The sequence below is a fragment of the Neolamprologus brichardi genome, chromosome 9, assembly GCF_056152115.1.
Source record: "Neolamprologus brichardi isolate AB-2024 chromosome 9, ASM5615211v1, whole genome shotgun sequence".
Classification (NCBI taxonomy): Eukaryota; Metazoa; Chordata; class Actinopteri; order Cichliformes; family Cichlidae; genus Neolamprologus; species Neolamprologus brichardi.
Window position 1 is genome coordinate 35349191 of NC_142112.1, and position 22021 is coordinate 35371211.

Consider the following 22021-nt stretch of genomic DNA (forward strand, 5'->3'; position numbering starts at 1 on the left):
ACAGAGCACACAGTCAACACTGAACTCGAGTCTTTACAGTGAGAAAACTCCCACTTTGGAACTAAAAGAACAAAAATGCTTGATTCATTATAATCTCCTTTATTTCCTTTATATTTCAAAATATCAGCTAAAGAGAATAAATATATCTATTTTTCTTTTTCTTTTAGCAACATAGTGCTTTTTTTTCAATATCTTTTAAAAGCCAGGTCAAGGCTCCAAAAGCCCAAAGGCGATATAAGGGTGGCGGCTCACAACAGGTTTTGTTTGCTGGATCATTTTATTTCAGCTGGGTGTTTTTCCTTTTGTTATATTTCTTTAAGAGTTCAAAATGTGTTAATTACATAAATAAAATGTAATTTTCTCTGTAGCACTTCATGGATTTCATAAGCAACACACCTTATTTGTTCACACAAAGCATAAAAGTAAAAAACAATATATACAGTGTTATCTTCATTTTAGATGTTAAAAAGTATTTGCGGCTCCCAGTGTTTTCTTTTGCGTGGAAACCGGGTCCAAATGGCTCTTTGGGTGTTAAAAGGTTGCTGACCCCTGGTTAAGACTTAATTAATTACTTTCTTGAGCCTTGCAATTAGACCCTTTTCACCAGCCTCAGCTTATAGATAATGCGAATCACTCAGGACTCGCTCACCTCCTCCCTCCTGGCTTACAGCTTCTTCTTCTTCTTGGTTGGCAACCAATGTTAAGGCGCATTACCGCCCCCTGGCTCACAGCTCAGTGGAGGTTTAGAAGAAAAAAAAAAGTACACACACATATATATATTTAAGACATTTAAGGAAAATAAAAGTAAACAAAATAAATATTCCCTTTAGAAATTTTTTTGCTCTTTTTTGCTCTATAAAATAGTTGTTTTCTTATAGAATCACTCATCTTAGCAGTAGGATATACATGAAAAGAGAAACCAATTAAGTTTGAGTGAAAATGTACATTTTTTCCACTCTATGGTCAACTGACTTAGTGAATCAAATGACTCAAAGAACCCGATTCACTTTGGTGAGTGACTCATTAAAACTCGATTCAGTAAAAGGAATCGAATTTACCATCACTATTGCTCACTTCCTTTGCTCGACTGAGCGGACTTCCTGTTCAATAGGGTTAGGGTTAGTTGGGTTTTTTTTTTTCAAAATAAAGGCGTTTCTAAAGTGCATTACTTGGAGCAACCACAGAGGATGCTGTAAACACATAATGAATAACAACTGACTGAGAATGATATTTTAGTGATACATTTTACAACTTTTAGTAATAACAGAACAGTGTCAATAATTAATTAATTACATGTGTCATAAATATTTATGTAATTAATTATTGCCACATTTAATTCATTATTTAAGGGTGTATTTAATTAATTCGTTATGGCAGTTCCATAAGATTCAAGAATTACATGATTTCTGTAAAATAAATCATGTTTACATGAAATAAACAGAAAGGAGTTGTGACAACAAAATCTCAGCAAGCTATCTACTGGAGCGGTAGGTCCCTGAAAGTGTTCCACTTACATTTTGTTAATTTGGTGGAGGTGTGGACTTGTGGACATGTGGTGGACTCAGCCACTGTTTGCTGATATTTCTTAAGGGGTGTCGCCAACTTGTAAACAGGTAACTGAACAACACATATGAAGCCATGTGGGAGGAATATTCCTGCTGTGGTCAGTCGTTCAGTGTAGGGGATGTCCTGTTTTCATCCTGTCTCCCACTTACAATTAGAGATGGGCAGTAAGGCGTAATCCGATTACTTTTTTCAAGTAACGAGTAAAGTAAGGGATTACTATTGCAAAAACGGTAATTAGATTTTCGTTACTTTCCCGTAGGAACGCTGCGTTACCGCGTTACTAAAACTTTGATTTTTTGCGAGAATGTCTCATGACAGTGATGTAAGCAAGTGCGATGTTTGTGACAACAGCTGTGTGCAGGTCAACAATGGATCATATATCGAGTGCTGAGAGTATGAGCATGCAGCGTTTAAAGCGTGGAAGTACTGACCTTACTTTGAGTTTGATTCCATAAAAAGTGACAAAAACATTTGTGTCCGTTGTGCATGGGAAGAAAACTTCTTTTTACAGCGGAAAAAAACCCCCTAAACTTCCAAGCAAGCACCGAGTGCGCTACCACGTTATTGGAAATTCACAGAGAAACTCGTGGATTCTTTCACTGACCTCTGCAGCACACCTGCACCAGGGTAAATCTGCGCCTACCCCACTCCTGCTTTACAGGTGAAAATAGAGCAACAGGACTGCTGAGTCTTTAATTTTATTTATTTTCTGCTTTCAAATAGTCTTGCATCTATTTGAAAGACTGAGTGTAAACACAAAAACTATTTTATTTTATTTTATGTGCTGGAATGTGCAGAACATAGGTTTAAATGTTCAACAAATTTCTTCAAGTCAGAGAATGTTGCATATAAATAAATTTTTGCATAAAGTTAAAAGATTAAAACTAATAAAACAAGTTTTAAAAAGAGACTTTTCCATTTGATTACATTTTATATGATGGATTATGTAGAAAAAGTAGAATTGGGCTAAAAGATCTATTGCTTTATCACCTATTCAGGTTGTAAATTGTGTTTTTAAAAAGTAACTAAGTAATTAATTACTTTTGATAATAAGTAATCAGTAAAGTAACGGGATTACTTTTTGGGGGAAGTAATCAGTAATTAGTTACTGATTACTTTTGTCAAGTAACTTGACCAACACTGCTTACAATCTTACAATCATACAGTTTTAACCGTATTTCACGGCGGGGAGCACCACCGGCGTGTTCGTTAGAGCAGACCCAAAAACTGGAGGTTAAAGAATGGAAAACACAAACTTTGTACAAAAACCTCTTGTGTTTTTTTATTTTTAGCAGTCTCTTTTTTTTCTGCAAAATGATAACCAAGTTAGCCTTTTCTGTTGATACAACATAACTCCTTTGGTTGGAACCGGTGCTACACTGGCAGGGCTAGAGGCCAGGACTCCACTCTTCGGGTTCTTGGGGGATGTTGCTAACTCCATGTCCGATAACAGGCACCACATCCGCAGTAGATGAGCTCGGTGTGAGGTCTTGCAGCAAGCTATAAAATACGGTGCATTTTCTAGCTTTTACAAAAACGCTATGCATCACCAGGTGCTTCATCAGATGCTGTGAAGGACAGCCAGACTTTTGAGTGCTTCGCCTTGGGCATTTTTAATCTTTAGCTCTCTGTTCGAGGGTGTTTTGGTACCATTCTTTATTCATGGCTGTGTTTTGGGGCAAAATTGTGAGCCCACTCCCTTGGATGAGAAGCAACCCCACACATGAATGGTCTCAGGATGCTTTACTGTTGGCATGACACAGGACTGATGGTAGCGCTCACCTTTTCTTCTCTGCACAAGCCTTTTTCCAGATGCCCCAAACAATCGGAAAGAGGCTTCATCTGAGAATATGACTTTGCCCCAGTCCTCAGCAGTCCATTCACCATGTTTACATGATTTTTGATAAATTAAATCATGTTAACATGAAATGAACAGAAAAGGAAAATTTCTTTCTGACTTCTTTAGAAATATATATTTTTTGTTTTTTTTATTCTTAGATTTTTTCCAGCTCCAGTCCGTAAAGTTAATCTCCAACAAGTAGGACAAAGGATCACCTGCAGCTCAGACGGGATCAACCTGAGCTCACCTGGTCCACCAGCCCTTCATCCAGCATCACCAACAACAACACAACAGCCCATCAGACTGACCAGCAACTTTACAGCATCAGCAGTTCTCTGATACTTCCAAACAGTGACATGGATCTATATTACATCTGTGCAGTCAGCACTGGCAGAAACAGGAAGAGAGCAACCTTCAGAAAAAGAAATTATACATCCATCCATCCAGTGGAACATTTTAATCAGATGTTTACAGGAGATTAGATCTGAACTCTGTGGAGCCTGATCTCAAGGGTTTTAAGTCTGACACTGAAACCAGAGGATCTTTCTGTCTCTTCAGATTCACTGTGATCCAGTGATGGGAGTGATTTCAGCCCTGAGTGATCACGCTGATGTTTGCACAGAGCAGATAATGAAGTGAATGTTTGGGCACATTGGTAACAGTGAAACAGTTTATTAGTAACGTGGGATCGTTTGTGTTTGGAGTATGAACTGAGATTCCTGAAGCTCTTGTCACACTGGTCACAGCTGTAGTTTCCTTCCATGTGTGCACATTCATGAAAAATACGATTACCTGAATCTGAGAAGCTTTTGTCACAGTGTCTGCACTTGTATGGTTTCTCTCCTGTGTGGACTCGTTTGTGTGATTTAAGCCCACCTTTAGATGTGAAGGATGACCCACACTGATCACAGAGGTGCTTTTTAACCCCACTGTGAATCAGTTCATGGCGTTTTAACTCAGTTGGTGTGGTGAAGCTTCTCCCACATTCTTTGCAGTATTTCAGTTTGTCTCTACTGTGTCTACGTTGATGTCTTTTTAGGGAGGCTTGCCAACTGAAAGTTTTTCCACAGAGGTCACAACGAAAGTCTTTCCCACCACCACAGTGATGACAGGGTTGAGAACTGGATCCATCTGTGTCACTCTGCTTCTAAACAAAGACACAAAGACAGTGTAAGTCAGTCCTTCAACATTTTTATCCTGAACGTTGCCTGAAAGAAAGAGCATCTCTGCAGACATCCAATTAAATTTTACTGTTTCAGTTAACACAGATAAAGATAAAAATATAAATACATACCTCACAGTAACTGCACTTGTAGAGTCTCTTTCTGGTATGGATCGGTTGGTGTTGTTTCAGGTGACGTGGAGATTTAAAAGTCTTCTCACAAAGGTCACATTCATAAGGTCGTTCCTCAGTGTGGGTAAACATGTGGCGTTGTAACTGCATGTTGGTTGTACACTGTCTGCCACACTGATCACAGCAGTACACATCATGTCCAGTGTGAATGCGTAGGTGTGTATTTCGGTTCCCTATCTGGCTGAAGGTTTTTCCACAAATCTCACAGCTGTGTGCCTTCATTCCAGAGTGGGTAACTAGATGCCTCTGTAAGTGGCTACTTTGAGTAAAAGCTCTGCCACACTGATCACAGCTGTACGCTTTAACTCCACTGTGGATGAGTTGGTGTTTTTTTAGGGAATCCTTCAAGGAAAAAGTCTTTCCACACAAGTCACAGCTGAACGGTTTCTCTCCAGTGTGGATGACCTGATGACGTTTTAGTGTAGACTTCTCAGCAAAATCCTTCCCACAATCATCACAGGTGTATGTTTTCTCTCCCTTTCTTCTGTGAGGTTTGTCGGCCTCCTGAGAGCGCTGACTTCTCGCTCCATGTTGGTCCTGCAGTGACAGAGATACAAACAGAGGCAGTGAGTGAAATGCAGTCGTGGGACAAACTCAACCTTCAAACTACCTCCATTAACACTAGTTTTAAACCTGAAGGTGGAGTGTGGCACCAAATACCTTAAAGGTCTCTGATCCCCACCTGCTGGTAGTAGAAACACATTACATCCAACCTGGTGCTAAAAACAAGTCATGACTGTTCAAACACTCTAAAATCATGGCCATTCAATTCAATTTATTTATATAGCGCCAAATCACAACAAAAGTCGCCTCAAGGCGCTTCATAGATACAGAGAAAAGCCCAACAATCATATGACCCCCTATGAGCAAGCACTTTGGCGACAGTGGGAAGGAAAAACTCCCTTTTAACAGAAAGAAACCTCAGGCAGAACCAGGCTCAGGGAGGGGCGGCCATCTGCTGCGACCGGTTTGGGTGAGAGAAGGAAGACAGGATAAAAGACATGCTGTGGAAGAGAGACAGAGGTTAATAACAGATATGATTCAGTGCAGAGAGGTCTGTTAATACATAGTGAGCGAGAAAGGTGACTGGAAAGGAAAAACTCAGTGCATCATGGGAATCCCCCGGCAGCCTACATCTATTGCAGCATAACTAAGGGAGGATTCAGGGTCACCTGGTCCAGCCCTAACTATATGCTTTAGCAAAAAGGAAACTTTTAAGCCTAATCTTAAAAGTAGAGATAGTGTCTGTCTCCCGAATCCAAACTGGAAGCTGGTTCCACAGAAGAGGGGCCTGAAAACTGAAGGCTCTCCCTCCCATTCTACTTTTAAATACTCTAGGAACAACAAGTAGGCCTGCAGAGCGGGAGCGAAGTGCTCTAATAGGGTGATATGGTACTACAAGGTCATTAAGATAAGATGGGGCCTGATTATTTAAGACCTTGTATGTGAGGAGCAGGATTTTGAATTCAATTCTGGATTTAACAGGAAGCCAATGAAGGGAAGCCAAAACAGGAGAAATATGCTCTCTCTTTCTAGTCCCTGTCAGTACTCTTGCTGCAGCATTTTGGATTAACTGAAGGCTTTTCAGTGAGTTTTTGGACATCCTGATAATAATGAATTGCAGTAGTCCAGCCTGGAAGTAATAAATGCATGAACTACCTTTTCAGCGTCACTCTGAGACAGGATATTTCTAATTTTAGAGATGTTGCGGAAATGGAAGAACGCAGTCTTACATATTTGTTTAATATGTGCGTTGAAGGACATATCCTGGTCAAAAATGACTCCAAGGTTCCTCACAGTGTTACTGGAGGCCAAGGTAATGCCATCCAGAGTAAGAATCTGGTTAGATACCATATTTCTAAGCTTTTCAGCGCCGAGTACAATGACCTCAGTTTTATCTGAATTAAGAAGCAGAAAGTTAGCGGCCATCCAGGTCTTAATGTCTTTAAGACATTCCTGCAGTTTAACTAATTGGTGTGTGTTATCTGGCTTCATGGACAGATAGAGCTGGGTGTCATCTGCATAGCAGTGAAAATGTATGCTATGTCTTCTAATGATGCTGCCTAGGGGAAGCATGTATAATGTAAACAGAATTGGTCCTAGCACTGAACCCTGTGGAACTCCATAATTAACCTCAGTGTGTGAAGAGGACTCTCCATTTACATGCACAAATTGGAGTCTATTAGATAGATATGATACAAACCACTGCAGTGCAGTACCTGTAATACCTACAGCATGTTCTAATCGCTCTAATAGGACATTATGGTCAACAGTATCGAATGCTGCACTAAGGTCAAGAAGGACAAGCACAGAGATGAGTCCACTGTCAGAGGCCATAAGAAGATCATTTGTAACCTTCACTAAAGCTGTTTCTGTGCTGTGATGAACTCTGAAACCTGACTGAAACTCTTCAAATAAACCATTCCTCTGCAGATGATCTGTTAGATGTTTGACAACTACTCTTTCAAGGATTTTCCTCCCCCATCCCTCCTGCTGTACACAAATATTAAGACTAGCATGCTAACACACTCAGAAAAGTAATAAATGTTTACCAGATCTATACTTTTTTTTTATATTTCCGTTTGCTGTTTCCTATTAAATATTTTTATAGCGGTGCAACGAATCAAAAATAATTCATGACTGTTCAAACGTTTCACTGTAGAAAACATTGGATTCATTTTTGATTAAAGGCGATTAAATGTCATTCATTTTCAATCTATATTAATCGCATTTCAATTTGTATGAGCAAAAAAACTCAAATAAGCAGTGTTGGGACTAACGCGTTATTAAGTAACGCGTTACAGTAACTACGTTATTATTGTGGTAACGAGCACGGTAACTAGTTATTATGCCAAAATCAGGAACGCGTTAGTCGTTACTGGGATTTAGATAGGGTCGTTACTCGTTACTTCGTGTGGTGGCTATCGCGGAGCTTCCACAGATTCTGTAACATTAGCAAGTGGTGGCCAGCAGCAGGTGGATGAGGGAAAGGGGACGCAGGAGGAAAAGAGACCCGAGGCGGCCGCCGGTCCAAGTGTGAACTGAACTTCAGGTAAGAAGTTATGACCTGCAGTCTATCTGGGTCAGATATAAACCAAGTTTAGGTGGAGTTTATTTTCGTTATTCTGACTTTTTCCGTACTGCGTACTAGCTAGCATGACGGAGTTTCTATACAGCTGGGTGGGTGCTATGATGTTAAAGATGTTGAACTTTATTTTGTTCATAAGTTATTAGAGTTGCCAACCGTCCCGTCTGGTATTAAGAGAAAATATTACGCGTTTTGAGGTGAAAAGGAACAGTTTGTCCCGGACTTCAGCTACAATGAAAAAGACACAAAGCTGGAGTTATTCTGTGTGTTTGCTGCACAGCTGCCTCTTCTTCTCTCATTCTCCCCCCTCCCTCTCCCGTTTCTACTTCAATCATGAAACTGATCAATGATCAGCTGATCGGCTCTCTTGTTTGTTTATCGCCCACTTTGCGCCAGAAACAGGAAACCAGCCGATGTCGCGTTAAACAACAGCAGCACGTTTAAGCTTGATCAGCTGTTGTTAGAATTTATTTAGTATTAATTTCTACTATCAGCTGATGTTTGCTGGAGCCACAGCTGTAAACCTGCTGGTCATGATATCGGTTTGGTTATCTGGTGAGAGGGAAACATGAAGATGAGACCAGGAGATGTCCTTACTGAATCATCAGAGCTGAGCAGGTGATGGAGAAACAGGTTTACCTTTTAGGTGACATGGATGAGTTGAAGTTATGAACTGTTTCTGAGAGACAGATAACCCCAGGATCCTTTTTTAGGTAGCTGACAGCTGGTAACTGTGCAGGTGCGGATCTAGCAAAGTTTTGCCAGGGGGGCCAGGTAGGGCATTAAAAGGGAGAGGTGGGCACAAAGAAATACTTTTCTTTCTTATTCTCATTTAAAATGTCTCACTTTTAAAAAATAATTATCTGAATCTTACAACAAAGGATTGATAGATTGATGCATATATACCATCAGAACAGTGTACATCACTGTCACAACAGCGTTTGTTTTCATTCAAAGGCTTTATGATTTTTCCTATAATGGCGGCCAGTCTCTAGTCAAAATGCCCGGGCCGATTTTTTGTCCCAGTCCAGCCCTGTATGCAGCTCATCTGCAGTCTGGTGTTACCTACATCTTCCTATTCAGAAGGCAGAATTTCTGAGTTCTGAGTACAATCAAAGCACCACGACTGCAGTTTTTGTGTTGGATGTAAAAGGCGCACATGACGCTGTGACGTAGGCTAGAATCATGGCAGCAGTCAATGACGATCCAGGCAATTTCTCTCGTGGAAATATGCACATTATATTTTCCTTTCTATTGGTAGGTGGCACAGTGCACTTGTGGCAAGTAAGCAAGCTAGAAGACTGGCAAAGTTGTGGAAGCAACACATGAACAAGAGAATTCTGAGTAAAACTAAAGTTACTTTCCCTAGTAACTAGTTACTTTGAAAGTAACGAGTAACTTGAAGTAACTGAGTTACTTTTGATAGAAGTAACTAGTAATGTAACTAAGTTACTATTTTAAAGTAACTTACCCAACACTGCAAATAAGGGAAACTATACACACTTAATGTGTTTACTGCCAGATATCGGGCTACCGTTGTGGTGCTTTGAACGTGTTTTTTGCAGTGATAAACCAATATTAAGTCTGTTCGAACAACAATAATACCAATAATAATAATATTATTAATAGTAATCAGAATAATAACAATAATAATAATAATAATGTACTTCCACAGCATGTCTTTTATCCTAAACGCTCTCTGCAGATGGCCCCGCCCCTCTGTTATTCTGCTGGAGGTTTCATCCAGTTAAAAGGGAGTTTTTCCTTCCCACTGTCACCAACGTGCTTGCTCATAGGGGGTCATATGATTGTTGGGTTTTTCGTCTGTATGTATTATTGTAGGATCCACATTACAATATTGATTGATTGGTAATTTATTTCAACATTTGAACAATATACAAGTACATTTAAAAAAGAAAATAAGAAAAGAAAAGAAAATAAGGACCTTGGGGCAACTATTGTTGTGATTTGGTGCTGTATAAATAACACTGAATTGAATTGAAAATTTAATTAATAATTGCTTGTGACTTCTTAATGTTTGTAAACACAATTTAAAAATATATAATAATATATAACACAGTCATATAACAAGTTGGGAGTATGAGAGTTTTAGACGTGACTGATTATTTGGTGAAACTGTGATATTTTCCTCACCTTCTGTGTTGAGCTCATTGTTTCCTCTGTAGTGACTCAGCTGAGTCCAGATGGCTGAAAATGTTCCTCTGCTGCTCCGTCAGACTCTTCTCCTCCTGCTGATCAGCTGGGACACAAAACAGATCTTTGTTAGGCTCCACACTGCACTGAAGAGTCAAAGTGTCTCATATGTTCATCTGACAACACAAAGTACAAATTTCACTCTGATTGCTTGTAGAAATCTTGTGAGAGGTGTTGTGCTGCAAAGTGAGGAGGTAAGGCTGTAAGAGCCTGAGAAGGTGTCCTGAATGAACCTCTAAAACCAGTTTTCAGCTAACGACTCTGCTTCAGTCTGGAAAACAGACGTCAAGGCGACAGGTCTGTAGTCATTCAGTCCTGTGATGGTGGGTTTCTTGGGAACAGGGATCTGTTGAAGATGCAAGTAAAGATGGGAGCCAGCTGTTCAGCACAGGTTTTGAGGCAGGAGGCTGAGACACCGTCTGGTCCGGGGGCTTTCCTGGGCTTCTGTTTCTGAAATATGTGGCTCACATCCTCAGTGTGTATTCTGAGTTTCAGGGAGGAGGAAAGGGGGGGTGAGAGGTGTGATGGAGGTCGTTGATATTTGCATAATGGCTGAAAAGAGCACCACTGAAGGAACAAAGGGCTGGGAGGTCAGTTATTTGAGCATTAATATGCAAAATCAGTGGTTTCAGTGCTTTCCTTCCTGCTTTGACTGCAGCTGTGTTTGACACAGGAAGAAATTATTACATTCTTCACGATTATACTTTATTCTTTTTGGGGGAGGTGCAGCTTTAAACTTTCACATGATTCAAGTCAACCCAACAAATCAATCTGAACGATCACAAGTGGGAAAAACTTCTGTAGACAAAATGAAATAAAACCCAACATTCAATCCACAACATGATTAAAAACATGATTCTCCCAAATCACCAGGAGTTGCACATTAACCTCCACAATATATTTTTATTCTCTGTGCTTTCAAATATGAACACTGTTTACTTTCATCTCTGTTTCATTAGTTTTTGTTAACATCTTCCTGTGCATCACTTTACAGCAGCCACACTTATTAAAATGAGACTTTGTAGGAGTTCACTTCCTCTCATGTGTTCATCCACAGCAGCTGGACAATAAAGTTTATTGTGACCCTGATACTGCAGCAGATCGCTCTCATCCATTTCCTGTTATCACTTCAAATAGAAATCAGGCTGTAGAGGTTTGGTGCATGCAGGAAAACAGCTGCAGGGACAATGAAAAGACTTTTCTGCTCCAACTTCTCCCAGCATGCTGAGCTAATGATTAGTTGGTGTTTTTCTCCAAACACTCTCTCACTCTTCTCTCAACGTGTTCACAATAAACTGTGAACAGACACCGAGGAGAGCAGCAGAAGACCTCATTCAGGAGCTAAACTCAACATGAACTGAACTCACAGTAAAGTTAGCTCGGTGCTTACCTTTAGATGAGCCCACAAACCGAGAGAAACTCCGTGATGAAGCTGGAACTCTTTCCAAACACAGGAAACAGATCAGGGAGCAGAGACCCACGTGGTTCACGCTGATCTCAGCTACGATCCAGGAGACAAGGGTGGGCAGATTGATGCAGATATCGATCCAAACAGTGGTTTCGTTTGTTTTATCATCCAAATTCACTCTTTTACTCGCTTTGGATGAAAAAATAGCTCCGTCTGTCATCCCGGAAGGCGCGTCGTCTTCTTTACATCGTTTATTGGCGGTTGTCAAACAACATAATGATGCATTACCGCCAACAACTGGTGTGGAGTGTGAACTGGAACGTCGACCCTCAAATCCTCCCAAACAATTTTTTCTCTTATTAAAAAGTAGAAAGTAAAAAGTTATTACAATATACATAATTATCACGTTCGTACAATATAAATATTATATTGTACGAACGTGATATTATATTGTTCAAACGTGAAAGGTATATTGCACGAACATGAAAAGTATATTCAGTTTCAGTTTTTATTTGTCATATGCAAGTTAGCACAGGGTCAACATTGCAATGAAATGTGTTTGACGAGCAGCAGTCACTCAGCAGCATGATACAGTAGGAGAAAATATAATAAAATCTAATAAAATCTAATAAAATAAAATAAAATATAAAAGTATAAAAATAGTAAGGAGCTAAATATTAGAGAGACATGGTAAAAGAGAAAAGATGACTAAATATATATGTATCTATAAATATAAATATATGTACACTAGTGATTAAATAAGAAAATCTTGAAAAGAAATATGACGGGAGGGCAGATGGGATATTGCACAGGAATGAGCAGCAGAAAATTACAGTATTGCACTTTTAAATATAAATATCAATGACAATAAAGTGAAGTGACCAGTGCAGATTTAACAGAGTACTTGTGAAGCTGCAGCTTCTGAGTGCTGTGTTATGTGTGTTTAAGTGTTGTGGTTGAGGTGTCGTATGGCTTGGTGGTAAAAACTGTTTTTAAGTCTTGTAGTCCGAGCAGACAGACTCCTGTAACGTCTGCCAGATGGTAACAAGGAGAACAGCTGATGTGCTGGGTGGCTGTGGTCCTTGATGATGCTGTGTGCTTTACGGAGGCATCGCTGGAGATAAATGTCCTGAATGGCAGGAAGCCTCGTGCCAGTGATGTGCTCTGCTGCCTTCACCACCCTCTGTAGTGGTTTACGGCTGCTGGCAGAGCAGCTTCCGTACCAAACTGTGATGCAGCTCGTCAGCAAGCTCTCAATTGCACACCTGTAAAAATTTGAGGTGATGTTGGCGTTCATGCTAAACTTCCTCAGCCTCCTCAGGAAGTAAAGCCGCTGGCGAGCTTTCCTGATAGCAGTGTCTGTGTGAACGGTCCAGGAGAAGTCCTCGGTGATGTTGACTCCAAGGAACTTGAAGCTGCTGACCCTTTCGACCTTGACACCGTTGATGTGGATGGGCTGGTGTTCTCTGACTGGTTGTTTCCGGTAGTCCACTATCATCTCTCTAGTTTTGCTGATGTTGAGAGTCAGGTTATTTTCCAGACACCACTCGTACAGTGCCATCACCTCCTCTCTATAGGCACTCTCTATCTATATATATATTGTTAGAACAATAAACTTTTCACGTTATAACATGATATAGCTCTATTTTTCTTTTGCCTGGGTGGCAGCTCTACGCTTACGTACTCAGATGAGCTTGCCTCATCCTACAAGTTGTGCCTCCATTTCTTGTGTCCAGATCACACGCTGCACTGCCGTGCTGCTCCACCTTTTCTCTTTCATTTCTGTGTTTGTGCATGCGCAGTGTGAGAGGCTGCGTTGAGGGGCGACAGGATTTCAAACAGGTTTGATTATCATGTGACCATACGATTGATGATTGTGAGCTGGTCGTGAGGTGTTAACTGCTTTTCGTTACCCCATGTATACGACACGATGCACACACGATTAAGGCTGATCCCCAAAACAGTTGTGCAACTGAAAAATCGGCTCAAAATGGGCCAAAAGTCGCACAGTGTATGGCCAGCTTTTGGAGGCTAGCTCCAAAAAAAACCATCTGCAGCTTGGCAGTGTATACAGCACTATAATGACCAGACATAATTCTTTTGAAAACCTTACATCTTTCCACAGGTCTCCACTTCATCAGACATCAACTAGACACGGAGCTGGATGAGGTCAGCACAAACAGCGGCCTATTCGACGAAGATGGTGGATCCATGGGGTCAGGAAAGCCAGAAGCAGGGCTGGAGAGGTACCTTTCATGTCCATTCACTGGAGGTGTGGATCTATTGCATGGCGTTCCTCACATCAAGAAGCTGTCAATCAAAGTCAATACAGCTCTTCCTGCATCTGGAGCTTGTGAAGGACTTCTTAGTCATGCAGGACTCCTGTTCACTGCTAAACAGTCACAGCTTCACAGAAAGAATCTTGAGAGCAAACTGCTGCTGAAGCTTAACCATCACCTCACTGAGTGAAGAAATGGCACATTTTTGCTAAATATGCAGAAATAGAGGCACACCCATACAACTTATGGTAAACTGAGCTGCCTTGTATGTACATATGTTGAAGATGCCTCGTTCTAATGTTTTCTCTGAGGCTGCTGTGCCATTTGGAGCAAAAATGAATATAAAGTTTACAGCATATCTTGTCACTGGAAATTATTTGCACTGTTTATATATTTATATTATTTACTGTAGGTATTGGTGAAAAAAGCTTTATGTTGTGAAAAACTAAAATCTGGAAATTAGAATTGTTGTGCCTTATTTTGTTGATGTTTTTACATATATTCCTTTTGAAAATGGTAACATTTGTATATTTATTTATTTTTGTTTGTCTGATAACATTTATTTAAAAAATAAATCGGACATTTCAAACAGTTACTCGCTACTTAAGTAGTCTTTTCGCCAAGTACTTTTTTACTCTTACTTGAGTAACTTTTTTGACGACTACTTTTCACTTTTACTTGAGTAATAATATTTTAAAGTAATGCTACTCTTACTTGAGTACAATTTTTGGATACTCGACCCAACTCTGATTGTTCCTGGTTTCTGTTCTCTTCCTGCGGCTCACCTCACCTATTCTCATGTTTCCATGTCTGTGTTGAGACTGCGTCTCTGTGTCTGTCTTGTATTTCCTCTTTTACTTTGACAGTCTGTGTCTTGTATCATGTCTTCAGCTCTGCTCCCCGCCTCGTCACGTCTGATTAATCAAAGCTGTGTTCCCACCTGTTCTCCATCCTCTCATTGTCCTCTTTGTGTATATTTGCTGTGTATTTCCTTCTGCTCCCTGTCGGATCGTCCGTTTGTCATCCCGGTGTTTCACTCTGCATTTCCTCCTCAGTGTTTGTCTCATGCTCCTTGTTCCTGGTTGTCAGGTTTTTGCTATGTTCTCCATGTTTCACTTGATCCTTTGTTTAGCTGTTTCCAGTTTAGGTTTTCCGTCGTCTGTTATTATTTTTTTCCATGTAATTCTCAAAGCAGTAATAATATGTTGAGTTTAATGAGTATGGTTTACTTTAGATTTTTTTTCATATATGTTTTTGACCCTAAACTAAAAACATTTTCTATGACAGCTTTGAACGCTCACGTTGTTCCTGATATTCTCAGATTTTCCTCGCTGGTTCTTTTCTGTCAACGAATATTTTTTTTCCAATATTCCCAAACTGCACTGATAGAAACTTGAAAAGACTTAAACAACAAAACCAAAGAAGCTGGAATTGAACTAGCAGCTGAAATAAATTTCTCTCTCGACTCATCAGAACAGGAACTTTCATAGATGGAAAACCTGCTTTAGATTTGTGTTTGGAAGTCATCTGACTAACACACACTAATCTGCACTACACAATGCCTTTGAATGGGTGTTTTCATGTATCAGACTCTTGTTCACACTCTAGATTTATGACACAGTACAGAACAAAACACAGTTAAAGGGATGGAGGAACTTTTTCTGTTTTACATTGGGATTAAAGTTTCAGTTATTTGATATCTAATATGTCATTTTTATCTGAGGTAGACGTCTCTGGCTGGACACAGACTGTGATGCTCAGCTTTACGGTACAGTGCAGCTTTTCCTACACAATATACAAAATACTTCTCAAATCACATCTCATGGCTATATTATGTTTGCTGCTTATGTTGATTATGAGTTTAATATCCAGCTGTTGCACTAAATGAAAAACACTTAAAATGAGCAGTGTTACAATTTATGAAGCTGATCAAAGATTTTATTACTAAAACATGCAGGAGTGGTTTTTAACTTAAAGGAGCCATAATAAGTTATGTTACATTAATACAATATGCATAAGAGGGCAAACCATGTTTCATTCATACATCATTCTACCAGTAATCTAGTTCATCAGTTTGTAGCTTCACATAACAAAAGTAATTTTTGTTACAGGTTTTTCAATCACGTTTGTTTTTGTGTGAAGACGAACTACACGTACCAGACCTTTCTTATCTGGAAAAGTTGTTATAATTTTTAAGAATACCCAAGACCCTCGAGGTTTTTACATTGGGATCTAACCATGACAACATCTCCAGGCACAAAACAACTTTTCATCCATTTCTGTCATTCTTGTAGCAATGGTAAATATTCTCAAATCCACAGTTTCCAGAGAGGTCTGAAATGTACTGGATTTGTTCCCACCTTCTTCTAGGAGTAAAAAGTCTTTTTTTGTCAAATAGTCCTGGAGGGGGAGCTGGTTTTCACTTCATGACAAGCAATAACTTTGTGATGTTGCATTAAACATGAGTCAGTATCTAAAAAAAAAATCCCTTCAAGGTGCATGGCTCTGCTTGTCATGCAAGTGAACACTACTACATACCGTTTTACAATACTGCGCTGTACTGTTGGCTGGGTTTTCCTCCATACAGTTTACAGAACAAACATTTTGCTATGACCCTTTGCACAGCTGAAACTCCATTTGTTATCCAAAATCTGGGAAACATGCTCTTTGGCCAGTCCTCTTGAAGATCCTGTTTCATTTTTCTCTCAGTTTAAATGGAAACTTTTGAATCAGAATTTTAATGTTAGCTGGCATGCTTAACTCCTCCAAACATTGCGGTTCCTTCGTAGCATTGCAACACTATGTATAGATATAGACAATATAGATGTCCTTGTCATGGTTCTGGGTCATTTGACGCAGCGTTTTGAGTTTGTTGTGTATTTTGTGTCTGGCCCCCAACCTTTTTTGTACCACGGACCAGTTTATTGTCAAAAAATATTTTCCCAGACCGGGAAAGCAGCCTCCTCCTGAAAATGCGCCAACAACATTGAGAGTAACAATCTCCTCTCTGCCCTTTAATGCTCTCTGGTCGTTATCGTAAGATGTAAATATTTGAAATTTATTCATAACACATGGGAGAAGTTGCAGGGAAACCGAGTTAACGATAAAAACCCTGAAAACAATAAATTTCATACCCGAGCCTCAACTTTCGCAACCTGGTACGAAACAAATGACGGACTGCTGGTCTAAACTCACATCCATCATGGACAACACCTCCTACCTTTGCATGAGACGGTACAAGCACTGAGCAGCTCGTTCAGCAGTAGACTTTTACACCCACAGTGTAGGAAGGAGCGTTACTGCAGGTCATTCTTACCAGCAGCTGTCAGACTCTAACCAGGGGTGCACATAACTTTTTTAGTGAGCTACTCAGGTGAGTCCCAGGAGACGGTTTTTAGTACGCATTGAAAACGCTCTATTGCAGATATGCTACAAGTCACTGTTATCACTTGTAGCCAGTTACATTATAATGGCTGGCAGGTGGTCTTCATGCCTCCATGTATTAAGAGACTTACCCTGTTTTACAAAGGGGAGCCCATTTTCTTCACGCAGCTTCTTCAGTGTAGCATTTTTGTTTTTTGCTCCACTTTTTTTTTGCAAATAAAACTGCAGCAGCTTGACCACACAGCGATTAAACGTCTCACAGTAAGGAACCTTGTGATCAACTGATTTTAAGCAATTCTCCAGTGTGTGTGCTGTGCACAGAATGTGCACAAGGGAGTCTCCAACTGTAGCGAGTTACCGGAGTTTTGGCACAACACCATTGAAGATATCCACGTTGATAGCAGCCTCGTTTGTGCACGCAGCGACCAACGTTGTTGTCCAGTCATCCAAGCCTGTGTCCTCAGGAAGTCTCACAAGTCCATCCCTACGCGGTGTGGTCAGCACCCAGTTCAATCAGTCCAAGAGAGTCAGAGGTAAACTCTCCATTGCTGGACAGACACAATGTAAATGATTTCCTGCTCGACGACCACAGATCCATCGGAAAGCATCCCCCAAAATTCAGCAGACTGCAATTTGGCTCCTAACTCCCAGCTGATGGTGTGATGCTCTGAACAATCTGTGCCCCCTTCACGTGAATGATATGCACGTCTGACATTTACTCCTAGCCACTACAATAATAATATTCTCAGAATATAAATGTGGACATTTCTTCTCAGCTTGCTTGTTTATTAGCAATGACTTGCACTACATTCCAGTGCACTCATTGATATCTTCAAGCCACGGCACTTTGGAGCCAATTTTCTGAAAAAAGTCTTTTCTTCGGCTCTGGTGTTGGTGTTTATTAGGTGGTGGCGAAACACCAAAGAAGCTGCAGCAACACGTGTCAGGTTTAATGAGATGGTCAAGTACGCAAAGGCGCTTGGTAACATAAGTGTCACTACATATTTGTAATTTTTGTAACACATGCGCACCTGAGTAGCAGCTAGGTGCATCCGTGTCTATAACACAGTTTAACATGGTTATCTTATTCATCACCTGTTTAATTTTTCTCAGTACACAAGAGGAACATGTTCATTCACACCTGCCTCATCACATTTTTACATCTGAACTCTGTGGAGCCTGATCTCAAGGGTTTTAAGTCTGACCCTCAAACCAGAAGAGGATCTTTCTGTCTCTTCAGATTCACTGTGATGGGAGTGATTTCAGCCCTGAGTGATCACGCTGATGTTTGTACAGAGCAGACAATGAGGTGAATGTTTTGGCACATTGGTAACAGTGAAACAGTTTATTAGTAACGTGGGATCGTTTGTGTTCAGAGTATGAACTGAGATTCCTGAAGCTCTTGTCACACTGGTCACAGCTGTAGTTTCCTTCCATGTGTGCACGTTCATGAAGGTTACGATTGCCTGATTGTGAGAAGCTTTTGTCACAGTGTCTGCACTTAAATGGTTTCTCTCCTGTGTGGACTCGTTTGTGTCTTTTACGGTCACTTGCAGTGGTGAAGGGTGACCCACACTGATCACAGACGTGCTTTTTAACCCCACTGTGAATCAGTTCATACTCTTTTAAATCCACTAATCTGGTGAAGCTTCTCCCACATTCTTTGCAGTATTTCAGTTTGTCTCCAGTGTGTTTACGTTGATGCACTTTCAGGGTGTCTTGTCGACTGAAAGTTTTTCCACAAAGGTCACAACGAAAGTCTTTCCCACCACCACAGTGATGACAGGGTTGAGAACTGGATCCATCTGTGTCGCTCTGCTTTTAAACAAAGACACAAAGACAGTGTAAGTCAGGCCTTCAACTTTTTTATCCTGAACGTTGCCTGAAATAAAGAGCATCTCTGCAGACGTCCAATTACATTTTACTGTTTCAGTTAACACACTCAGTTTACTGGGCTGCAATAACTACAATACTACGACCATAATACCACAGTAAAACCTATTTAATATTACATTAACATCTGAGTACTACTATGCTAATATTTGCAGGGTACCAACACAGTGCTAAACTACTAATGTAACACTACAGTAATACTAATTTAATACTGCATTAAGAACACTGTAACTGTGCAGTTATAACACTCAGCTGACTGAGACACAAGACAAACACTACTACGCCCATGACACTGCAATTATAATAATACATAATTATAAAACTTTGTTAACCATAAGAGAAGATTACTGATTGGTTTGGTTTTGAGCTTATTTTCATTTGTGTGTTTATTTTATTACATGTGTTCCTGACAGAGGAATCAGGCTCTGTAAACAAAAGGCCATTTATGCTGAAATAATAACAATATCATTATATGCCAGGAAACTTCCTGAACATTAAATAACACCATCATATTAATTTTCAGCACTTTTAGTTTTTCATGATCGTGTAAACAAAAATCAGAACTGAAATGAAAATCTAAATAATAACTCAGAGCTGCTTTCCATGCAGTAGAATTGCTAACATGCTAACACAGTTTAATGAGCAGAGTTGTTCCAGAAAGTCAGGCTAAAGAGACAAGATAAAAATATAAATACATACCTCACAGTAACTGCACTTGTAGAGTCTCTTTCTGGTGTGGATCTGTTGGTGTCGTCTCAGGTAACATGGAGCTTTAAAAGTCTTCTCACACAGGTCACATTTATAAGGTCTCTCCTCAGTGTGGGTAAACATGTGTCGTTGTAACTGCCTGTTGGTTGTACACTGTCTGCCACACTGATCACAGCAGTACACATCATGTCTGGTGTGAATGCGTAGGTGTATATTTCGGCTCTCTATGTGGCTGAACATTTTCCCACAAATGTCACAGCTGTATGCCTTAATTCCAGAGTGGGTAACTAGATGATTCTGTAAGCTGATTCTTTGAGTAAAAGCTCTGCCACACTGATCACAGCTGAACGCTTTAACTCCACTGTGTATGAGTTTGTGTGTTCTTAGGGAACTTTTCCAGGAAAAAGACTTTCCACACAAATCACAGCTGAACGGTTTCTCTCCAGTGTGGATGACCTGATGCTGTTTTAGTGTAGACTTCACAGTAAAACCTATCCCACACTCGTCACAGCTGTATGGTTTCTCTCTCTTTCTTCTGTGAGGTTTGTCGGCCTCCTGAGAGCGCTGACTTCTCGCTCCATGTTGGTCCTGCAGTGACAGAGATACAAACAGAGGCAGTGAGTGAAATGCAGTCGTGGAACAAACTCAACCTTCAAACTCCCTCCATTAACACTAGTTTTAAACCTGAAGGTGCAGTGTGGAACCAAACACCTTAAAGGTCTCTTATCCCCACCCACTGGTAATAGTAACACATTACATCCAACCTGGTGTTAAAAATAATAATGACTGTTCAAACACTCTAAAATCCTGCCCATCCCTCCTGCTGTAGACTAATAGTAATGCTAGCATGCTAACACAGTCAGAGTAGTAAGGTCCACACTGTTTTATATATTTTTTATAATTTTCTAATTTATTAAACGATAATAAATCAAAAGTATCAGTTACTAGCTTCTTTCAGTGAAGGAAAATGTCATAGTCTGATTGTAACCTTAGGAATTTTTTACTTTTACTCCCTACATATACATATACACAATATATATATATATATATATATATATATATATATATATATATTCCTTACAATTATAAAACAGGCTTTTTAGTTTTGTTTTAAGGCATTTGAGGGTAGGGCTGTGCAGTATGACCAAAGTCTCATATCCCCATATAATACACTTATCGTTCCGACAACGATATAGATCACAACATTTTGCATTTTCTGTAGATTCTGTGAATCTCAATTTAGGCATTTCCATAGAAAGTTAAAAGGTGAGGATAGTTTACATAATACTTCCTCAATATTTAGCCATGGTAGATCAGAATGTTCATGTATCCAGGGAGAAAGAATCCTCGCTTGTATTGAAAGAACATAATTTTCTATGTTTGGCACTCCTCACCCGCCCAGAACTTTCGGTAACTGTAGTGTCTCCAATTTAATTTTGGGTTTTTCTCCTCCTTCCTGTTAAAAGGGAGTTTTTCCTTCCCACTGTCGCCAAAGTGCTTGCTCATAGGAGGTCATATGATTGTTGGGTTTTTCGTCTGTATGTATTATTGTACAATACAATTACAATACAAAGCACCTTGAGGCGACTGTTGTTGTGATTTGGTTCTGTATAAGTAACACTGAATTGAAAATGTAATTAATACTACTACTAATAATAAAGAATAATAATTGCTTGTGACTTCTTAATGTTTGTAAACATAAATTAAAAATACATAATATATAATAATATACAACACAGTCATATAACAGGTTGGGAGCATCAGAGTTTTAGACGTGACTGATTATTTGGTGAAACTGTGATATTTTCCTCACCTTCTGTGTTGAGCTCATTGTTTCCTCTGTAGTGACTCAGCTGAGTCCAGATGGCTGAAAATGTTCCTCTGCTGCTCCGTCAGACTCTTCTCCTCCTGCTGATCAGCTGGGACACAAAACAGATCTTTGTTAGGCTCCACACTGCACTGAAGAGTCAAAGTGTCTCATATGTTCATCTGACAACACAAAGTACAAATTTCACTCTGATTGCTTGTAGAAATCTTGTGAGACGTGTTGTGCTGCAAAGTGAGGAAACTCTCTCACTCACTTATACTTCAGGAGGAACTTTGTGACATTGGCTCTAATATTCTAAGCAGCCCTTTACTATGACAGGGCCAGAAAGTCCTATTTGAAGGTTTGGGAGAAGGACCATGTTAAAGGTGGATTGGGGTTTATACACTTTGTTATGATACAGGTAAGGCTGTAAGAGCCTGAGAAGGTGTCCTGAATGAACCTCTAAAACCAGTTTTCAGC

At 39.9% G+C, this 22021-nt stretch overlaps 1 protein-coding gene across 2 annotated transcripts in view; it reads right to left on the reverse strand.

The window, feature by feature from the left end:
• The window catches only part of LOC148101554 (uncharacterized), a 28006-nt gene extending 6441 nt beyond the window's left edge, over positions 1-21565 (reverse strand). The window contains exons 1-3 of one of the 2 annotated variants that reach the window (XM_087846448.1): positions 21548-21565; positions 19726-20322; positions 4701-5297 (exon numbers count right to left, since the gene is read on the reverse strand). In XM_087846448.1, coding sequence (XP_087702574.1) covers positions 4701-5297; positions 19726-20322; positions 21548-21565 — 1212 coding nt within the window. Of the gene's footprint in view, positions 1-3884; positions 4554-4700; positions 5298-10002; positions 10021-19725; positions 20323-21547 lie in introns of those variants that run through there. The other variant, XM_087846450.1, reaches the window with a different exon arrangement.
• Positions 21566-22021: the final 456 nt, after the last annotated feature.